Source organism: Coregonus lavaretus (assembly GCF_964263955.1).
Source record: "Coregonus lavaretus genome assembly, chromosome: 18".
Taxonomy (NCBI): Eukaryota; Metazoa; Chordata; class Actinopteri; order Salmoniformes; family Salmonidae; genus Coregonus; species Coregonus lavaretus.
The window spans coordinates 19,056,789-19,066,714 of record NC_140005.1 but is presented as its reverse complement, the minus strand read 5'-3'; the positions used below and the strand labels follow the sequence as shown (position 1 = coordinate 19,066,714).

Genomic DNA, 9,926 nt, shown 5'->3' with positions numbered 1-9,926 from the left:
GAGGGGAGCTGGAGGATGGCGAGGATACAGAGAGAGCTGTGGCTTTAGCCCGGCTCTAGCAAACACTGACGCTCCAGTCAGGCCACCACCGTGGGACACCACGTCTCCTGACAGAGAGAGAGAACCTAGGTAACCTCAGAGCCCCTGCCCACTGACGGACCGGACCACCACAGCACCACATCTCCCTGCCACCCTACCCCAGGCCGCTAACAGGACGTTCAGATCCGATACAGCAACGGTGAGTCCACTGGAAGGCCAGAGTCCTGGAGAGGGATGGTACCACTGCACCTCAGTGTAGCCACACTCTCCCTGACTCTCCCAGCCTATCATTCTCTCTCTCTCTCTCTCTCTCTCTCTCTTTCACTCCCTCTCACCCTATCATTCTCTCTCCCTCTCTCTCTTTCTTAATGTCTTATACCCCTGGTGCTGCAAACATATGCTGCTCTCTTTGCAGGCTTGTGGCTAGGGATTCCTGCGGTAGTCACAAACCCCAAATTCTTGGTTGCAAACGGGCTCTGAGTGCCAGGATCTGTCCTCTCTTGCTCTCCTCTCTCTCACTCTTTCATTCTCTCTTTCAACCCCATTTCTCTCCAAGGTTGGTCATTATCAACTGTAGAGAGGGCTGGCGACGACTCTGGCACCACTTCAGGCACGAGGACATGGCTTCTAACAGCATCTTTGACTCCTTCGGCAACTACGGCCCCACTCTACTGAGAGGTAAGCACTCTCTCCTCCCCTCTATTCTCTCTCTCTCTCTCTCTTCTCTGTCACGTCTGTGGCTTGAGGTGTCAGAGAGAGAAGGATATTGGCGGCTCTGGCAGTCCCCTCGTTCCCAGTTGTTTAAAATGTGTGGCCTCGTCTGTTTGGCAGCAGAAGGAGTGTGAGGGTGTGTGTGTGTGTGTGTGTGTGTGTGTGTGTGTGTGTGTGTGTGTGTGTGTGTGTGTGTGTGTGTGTGTGTGTGTGTGTGTGTGTGTGTGTGTGTGTGTGTGTGTGTGTGTGTGTGTGTGTGTGTGTGTGTGTGTGTGTGTGTGTGTGTGTGTGTGTGTGTGTGTGTGTGTGTGTGTGTGTGCGTGCGTGTGTGTTTACTTCCAAAACAAAAGGGACAGCAACACTTCTAAAAGTGAAACTTTGTTTTGGTGTTTGAGTAGACCCTCTCTGGTAGCCTTCTACCACACACACTGAATGTCCTTAACGCTCCTATTAAATGGGGTGAGAGGAGGAATGGGTCCTTAACGTTCCTATTAAATGGGGTGAAAGGAGGAATGGATCCATACAGTAGCTGAGGCTGTTAGTGATAGGGTCCTTACAGCTTTGGGCCTCAGTGCTGTGTTTTATGTAGTCTTGATGGAGCACACCCATAATGGGCTTCTTACCACAGGCATCAAGAGGGAGGTTTTCTAGCTCACTGGGAGAATAAGAGGAAGGAAGGCTCCATCTGACCGGCCTTTACTGGAACACAGCAATACAATAAAACAGAAAGAGAAAAAACATTGGTCGGTCTCCTACACTACTTACAGGAGGTACTCTTCGCCTGTGTGGTGAGGTGAGTGCATTACACTCATGCTGAAGACTGCTCTTAATGAAGGAGCCATTTGTTTCCATGGTTACCTCAATCCAGCGGCCCTTACTTGGAAGTAAAGCCTACCTTGACTTCAAGTTAAGAGAGAATTGTTCAGCTAAAAGAATAAAACAATAAATTATACGATTATTTGATAATAATGTAGTAAAATTAGGTTACATGAAGTGATAGAAGATTAAATTCTGTTTTTAAGTTAGTGTTGTTGCGAGAGACCCTCAGCCAACACCTTGCACAGTTAATTCAAACAGTTTCAACAGTTAGATTTAGAAAAGTCAGATATTCTGCTGTGACAACCAGAACATACACTCCCTTACGTATTTATTTTAATTTGGCTCTATGATCCAGCATTTTGGATTTCAGATCAAATGTTTTATATGAGGCAACAGTACAGAATGTCACATTTTATTTGAGGATGTTTCCATACAAATCTGTTTTACCATTTAGAATGCACTTTATGTATCTACTCTCTCCATTTGAAGGTGTCATGAGTATTTGGACAAATTCACTTATAGTGTATTCAATTTAGTCAGAAGTTTAGTATTTGGTCACATATTCCTAGCACGCAAAGTCTACATAAAGCTTGTGACTCTAAACTTGTTGGATGCATTTGCAGTTTGTTTTAGTTGTGTTTCGGATTATTTTGATATTTATGCATCTGTAACTTTCTCACTCATCACTATTCACGATTCATTCATGATTATCCATAATCATGGTAGCATTGACATTAATGTAGAAGTATTCAGAAACATATTATATTCTTATTTACAATAAAAGTGACTCCAAAATGACCCAATACATTATTTCCCATTCATTTCTATTGGGCACAAGATAAACCGAAACACAACCAAAACAAACTGAAAATGCATCCAACAATTTTGTAGAGTCACAAGCTTGAGGAAGTCATTGCATGCTAGGATGGGACCAAATACTAAACTTTGACTACATTTAATACACTATAAGTGAATTTGTCAAAATACTCATGACACTTTCAAATGGGGGGACTAGATACATAAAGTGCTTTCATTTCTAAACGATAAAACAAATACCCTCAAATAAACGGTGACATTCTGTACTGTGGCCTCACATAAAACATTTGCTCACCAATCCAAAATGCTGGAGTATAGAGCCAAATTAAAAGTTTTAGCTTCACTGTCCAAATAAATACATAGGGTGTAAGTATTACATAGTTTCCTCTCTTTCTAGCTGCTTGAAAATTAGATTTTTATTATTTTGCTATCAATCTAAAAAGTCCCCAACATGCCATTTTAACGAGAGCACGTCGCTGTGAGAGTCACTGAGCCATTAATCTGAGGAGGTCTGGGAGATTGGTTCCCACTGTTTCTGCTACATCAAAAAATGGCACAAGAAATCTCCCCTTGATTGAGGCCTGGTTGTTGTGTTAATTAGAGACAGACACAGGAGAAGTACTACCAGCTCCTAATTGTTTGCAGAATATATCTTAAAATCTCTGGAGCCCCGGTTCCCCCTCTACACACACGATCACACACACACTCCCATCTGCCGCTCATATGAGAACAAGCCTCTGATATCCCTACTGGAACCACAGTACAGTGCGCAGAGTGACAGAGGATGGTGTTTGACAGAGGATGGTGTTTCAGTGTTCTCACAGCTCAGACAGATACTCAGTCATTTATAGTTTCCTCTTGACAAAGCCGCATCTCTGCACTATATATTTCTCTCTCTCTCTCCTTACTCCTCTCTCTCTCTGCTTTACTATATCTTTCTCTCTCTCTCTCCTCACTCCTCTCTCTCTCTGCTTCACTATATATTTCTCTCTCTCTCTGGATCACTATATCTTTCTCTCTCTTTTATTCATCCTCTCTTTCTGCATCCCTCTCATCTCTTCATTGTTTATTATCATGCAGTCGTGAGCGTGAGGTTATCGTTGTTGGTTGATTATTCTCCTTTCAAGTATTACGGCCTTATTTAACATGTTACTCTCTAATGTCTGAATAAGGACTGACTTGGGATCAGATCTCATACTTAGTGGGGTTTTTATGTAATGCGCTTCGGATGCTTGATTTAGTTTTTCAGCAGTATCACTGTAGCGAGCAGGGAAAACTGATGTGCATGCAAAAGATAGGCTGGAAAAAAAGAGAGTGTTTAAAGCTGTAATCGCCATTGGAAATCATTAGTGAATATGCAATATCCTTTTACAATTCGTTCAGCTGAGAAAATGAAACCAAACTGTAACAGAACAAAGGCCAAAAGTCATTAAATCCTCCAGTTCAATTTGAAAGCATTTCAAATAAAGACTACCTCATGTAAGCAAAATACTCTGGCGGTTAGTTTAACAACTTGCATTACACAGGCGTAGCAATTTGGCCAAGATCTTCTTTTTTTTTTCGATTTAAATCAAACTGTAATCAAGGAGACTGCTTAATGTTTGTGGATGACTGTATGCTTTCAAGTCTTGACTTTAATCCTATGATACATGAGTCCTAAATGGAAATGTGGATGTATAAATCATTTCAGAAGTCATACATTTTCTAGCTTGACTAGTTCAGAAAATTGTCAACATCTAAGGTTCTTCATAATTGTTTCAAGATCTATCTCTAATGATTAGCAACTCAAGAGAGATACTGTATAGCCTACCCTTTGATTAATATGTGTTCAGAAATGATCTGAATATATAAATAAAAGCACGCACAGAAACCCTGTCCATTTGCAGTTATAGAATGATATTCTTAGTTCCATCACATTAAGCAGCAGCATATCTCACGCTGAGAAGTGAACACATGTGAGCATGTGATGTGCATCATCTGATGCGCTTTGTGTGAGAAAAGAATGTGCTTCACCTCAAAAACCTCACTCTTGTAGCACAGAGAAGGGGGAGAGAAAATAGAGAGAAAAGAGCGAAGAGAGGTGAGAGAGGGACACTGAAGCTCTCACGGTATTTATAATACTATGTCAGTTAGTACACTATGGCTGAGTGTAAGTGTGTGAGATGTAGAGGCTCTCTAAAGGCGCTAATCTGATACAGACTAACAGAGCTCCTGTCATTCCCCGATAATAACCACAATGAGGTTACACCTGCTCCTCTCTCACAACAGACCTATTATCCAGACACACACACAATCCAACCATTACTGGAGATATAACCATTTGAGGTATGCTAAATACTCACAGAACTAAAATTAACAGCTTGGTATCCCAAATTCTGGCAATTTAGTCAATACGAGGAAAGAAAAGCCCACACTTACTTTATGTGGAGAACATTTTATACACTTTTATTGGGTTACAAACCTTCCACTTTGGCTGTATTCAGTGTTTGAGCCAGGTGATGTACCTGGTTTACAGTGAGTCTGATTGGGCATGGGCACTGGGTCATATCCCTGGCTTGGTTCCCTGACTGATTTTCCTCCTAGTTGGAAGGGAAGCTTGTTTTCCCAGCAGGCCCTTTAGACAGGAGGACATTTAGAGTGTAACGCTCATGGGAGCGAGTTCCTTTGTGTAAGAAAAAAGGCCTCAGTTTATTAGGGTGGGAATGGTTTTATATGTTTGGCTTGTTGTACTGTATGAATGAAAGTTTGTTTCTGTGTGAGAAACGTACAATGCTTCGCCACAGTAGTAGTGAGGTTGTTTTGGTGGATTCTGGGAGGTGGTCTGGTTAGTTCTACAACTCGGAAATGAAATGCTGAAGGAGTCATGACTGTTAGAATTGTGTGAGAAACAGAAACTTTGGGTAAAACCCTCAAATTAAATCTCTAACATTACGGATAAGCCTCAAGATGAATTTAACGAAAGGATCAGATCTTTAATGCCAAAATGTCCCGAAAAAAAACATAACAACAATGTTATTGTGGCAGTGTCATAAGTTACTAGACAGTAGCTTACTATCAAAAGTGTAGAAATCTGCAGTGAGGAAGAATGGCCCCTAGGGAATTTATTAATCACTTAGACATGTGGTGTGTTTTTTCCTCCCTCCTAAATTAATAATATACTTAATTGGAAGCCAGTCAAAGCCTTTCTGCTGATCGTCAGGCCTTCAATGCCAAAACATGGAGATTGGCTGAGTGAGCTGAAATCTGTAACCAGATATTAAGAGTTTCAATACTCAAAAAGCTAGGCAAATAATAAAAAACTCACAACGGCCACCGAGTAGCGGAATCCTGTCTCCAATTTAGCCGAGTATAATATCTATTTATAAAACTCTGAGGGCATATTGGATGGGAGCAACGCTCTGGACTTGATTAGTGCTGTAAACGTTTGAGGTACTTTTTTACTTTTTGGACTGTCTCGTCGTTTTCACCGTCTGTCAACACCCATTGATGGGAAATACCTTCAGGGGTCGCCAACAAGATGGCTTCCAGGTAGAGGAAGGGAGGACACATTTGCTGATTATGTGGTCAATCAATCCCCAAACCCCATCTCCCCTAAATTGTTTGACTGAGCATGCTAAACTCTATATAACATTGGTCAAGGTTAAAGTTGTGTTGTAGTAAATAACATTTTCTGGTGGTCGACCGGCAACCACAAGGGCTAGTTTGTCTCCAGTCTGATAATGTGGATATTTACTGTACACTCTTAGAAAAAAGGGTTCCAAAAGGGTTGTTCGGCTGTCCCCGTAGGATAACCTTTTTTGGCTCCAGGTAAAACCCTTTTGGGTTCAATGTAGAACCCTCTGTGGAAAGGGTTCTACATGGAACCCAAAAGGGTTCTACCTGGAACCAAATAGGGTTATTCAAAGTGTTATCCTATGTGGACAGCTGAAGAACCTTTTTAGGTTCTAGATAGCAGTTTATTTTCTAAGAGTGCAGGCTGTTGGTCTTTCGGTTCAAATTTTGTTTGGACAAATAAGTATTTTGGAAAGGCGAACAACTTCTATTTCCAACAAACGTCACTGGATGGGTGACCAACATGTTTCTGAAATGAATCTTGAAAACAAACTAAAGATAGACTTTGCATAGCATGGCATGGCTGGTGTGTATTGTGAATATGATCTGATGCTGGTTCTGGGCCAGTAGGCCATTGTGACAGACTGGATGAAGAATGAAGAAAACTGTGTGTGGCGTCTCAGCCCCTTTAGTACAGTTCATCCAGAGTTAGCCTGCACGTTAAGAGCAGCTCTCTGATTGTGTATGGCAGTTCTGAGGAGACTGAACTCTGTGAATGTATGCTAAATACATTACCACAACACCCTCAGACGAACAAAAATAAGAAAATATGTATTATACCCTTACATAATAATTACGGAGCGGCAGAATGAAATAATTGGTATGGTGAGAGACACAAATGTCCAAGTCTGTCATGATACAATGCACTGGGATGTCAGCACAATTTATAACGTCTAGAAAAGTTATTTTAACTGGGACCCTTCAATGTGGAAAATAAATATTGGAACAAGAACACTAGCATGCAGGCAGGAAAGTATTCAGACGATTACAATATGTGGATAACTGGATAATGAGATGGAAATGATCAAAATATAATTTTCTGTTTGATTTTCATAAGTCTACCATCTACTGTATATGGCTCCAATATTCCGACGAGTCATTTCTTTACGCTTAATTACCTACTCTTATGAGCTGATAATATTTCATTAGGCCTTTATGGTGGTGTTGGTTAAATCCACATTGTTACTATCATGCTCTTAATGACCTCATCCCTTTTGTCTGAGAGACAATTGACTTATGAACAAACCCAGGCTCGTAATGTTTTATGTCACTTACTATGCAGTTGTATAACATATGCCCTAAGCCACAGCTTGTTTCATACAATGAGGCAGCTGACATTTAGGGACAAGCAACAGTCTAATACCACCAGTGATTATGGCATGGTGACCTAAGTGTGGCAATAATTAAGTTACAGGAAGATGATATATGTGCTATGAAGTCTTAATTGCCACGTCATTAAGTGTTTATTACCATGTAATTAACTATGATTTCAACATTTCACAAACAAGTCTCTAGTTAGGAGTGTTGGGCTAATGAAGGTGATATTAGGTCATAACCAACAACTAATTTACAGGAAATTAAAGAGTGAAAATTAAGAAACTTCTTGAATATAAATTAATGATATATAGTTTGTCAAGCTACCTTGTGAACAAAAAAACCCAAAACTAGACAAACATTGGAGTCCATATGACCTGAATTTGAAACTTCTACAGCATGTTGTTGATTTTCAGAAGGCATGACCCCTCCCTGCATGCTTAGTAATACAGTTAAACAGATGTTTTGAAAACCATCCTATCTGTAGCCACAACATAAAGAAGAATCATCCCATTTAGCATAGTGTATGACAACTAGTTTTATTTTCACATACAGTTTATTTCAGTTGCCTATATACAGTATGACACATCTGGCTTTGAATGTGGAGACATGGAGCAATTCAACAGCAAAAACAAAAACAGGTCAAAATGAACGTTAAAACTGATGCCTCTTTTTCCTTCATTACAAAAAATATTTAATCATGCTCAAAACATCCACAGCCCATCCCTCTTCCCAAAAGCAATAAAAAAAAAAGTTAATTACGGTGGAGGAAAAATGCAGATAATGATAGGATATAGAAGCTGCAGGCTATGAAATTGTTTTCCTTTTATTTCTTTCTCTGTTTTTCAAAGAAATATCTCAAGTTGTTTACGTTTAGTTAATTGTCTTTGGTGCAATAAAACACACGATTTAGGGATGTGACAACCTGCCCCAAAATGTAAAGAAGTTATTTAAAGAGATGAACATTTCAGAAATGGGAATTCTTACTAGTTGGCTATTTGGACACCATATTAGTCACAGTGAAACTGTCCTCTGTGAATTGAACCCTCTTTAATGTACAGTACTTTAAGTCTATATTTGGCAGATATAAGGGATTTGGCTTTTATATTAAGGTCTTCAAGCAAATGCCAGTCAATTGAGTGTTGGTGGTCATAATGTATTTTACAGGTCATTCAGCTTTACCAGTCACAGGATTTGGGGAATTTCTACTTGTATAGCATTTAGATACCATGGCGAGGCACAGTGTTTTGTCAAATAGGTAGTTAAAAATGAACAACAATGCTTGTATACTGAAACTCAATAGTGAAATGGCCATTCTACAATGGGTTAGTCAAAACAAGCACTGTGATTGGTTGAGACGCATTCTAAGCCATACTAAAAATTCAATTTAGCACAGGTAAGCCGATGACGCAAAAATGGGAATCTTGTTTTCTGTTCCATCTGAGAAATCCCTGCTCATCCACTGTCCCATCAGCCAAGCCAGTCAATTCATTAACTTGATCTCCACTGTAAAGGCCATCTAAACATTATTTCCCCTTGCTTCTAGCCTAACATTTGGTAGCAACAATGGGGGTTTGTACAAATGTTTGCTGTCTGTCTCAAATTTGGACTCCAGACCAAAGGACACATTTCCACCGGTCTAATGTTCATTGCTCGTGTTTCTTGGCCCAAGCAGGTCTCTTCTTCTTATTGGTGTCCTTTAGTAGTGGTTTCTTTGCAGCAATTCGGCCATGAAGGCCTGATTCACATAGTCCCCTCTGAACAGCTGATGTTGAGATGTGTCTGTTGCTTGAACTCGGTGAAGCATTTATTTGGGCTGCAATTTCTGAGGCTGGTACCTCTGATGAACTTATCCTCTGCAGCAGAGGTAACTCTTGGTCTTCCATTCCTGTGGCGGTCCTCATGAGAGCCAGTTTCATCATAGTGCTTGATGGTATTTGCGACTGCACTTGAAGAAACTTTCAAAGTTCTTGACATTTTCCGTATTGACTGACCTACATGTCTTAAAGTAATGATGGACTGTCGTTTCTCTTTGCTTATTTGAGCTGTTCTTGCCATAATAGGGACTTGGTCTTTTACCAAGTAGGGCTATCTTCTGTATACCCCCCCCCCCCCCCCCTACCTTGTCACAACAAAACTGATTGGCTCAAACACATTAAGACAGAAATAAATTCCACAAATTAACTTTTAAGAAGGCACACCTGTTAATTGAAATGCATTCCAGGTGACTACCTCATGAAGCTGGTTGAGAGAATAACAAGAGTGTGCAAAGCTGTCATCAAGGCAAAGGGTGGCTATTTGAAGAATCTCAAATATAAAATATATTTTCATTTGTTTAACACTTTTTTGGTTACTACATGATTCCATATGTGTTCTTTCATAGTTTTGATGTCTTCACTATTATTCTACAATGTAAAAAATCGTTTTAAAAAATAAAGAAAAACCCTTGAATGAATAGGTGTGTCCAAACTTTTGACTGGTAGTGTATACAAAGAAATGTTAATAGAAAAACAGATCAAATGTAGCATGAAATGCAGCATATTTGTTGTCTTCAGCTTCAGTTTGAAGTGATTGTTTTAGCTGTGTCGTTGGCTAGCTCCTCTGAACAGTGTCCT

At 40.1% G+C, this 9,926-nt stretch overlaps 1 protein-coding gene across 2 annotated transcripts in view; it reads left to right on the top strand.

The window, feature by feature from the left end:
* The first annotated feature begins 649 nt into the window (after positions 1–649).
* LOC311145532 (runt-related transcription factor 3-like) overlaps positions 650–9,926 on the top strand; it is a 75,932-nt gene continuing 66,655 nt past the window's right edge. For both annotated transcript variants that reach the window (XM_084181798.1, XM_084181797.1), the window contains exon 1: positions 650–717. In XM_084181798.1, coding sequence (XP_084037924.1) covers positions 660–717 — 58 coding nt within the window. In that variant the 5' untranslated portion in view covers positions 650–659. The remainder of the gene's footprint in view (positions 718–9,926) is intronic.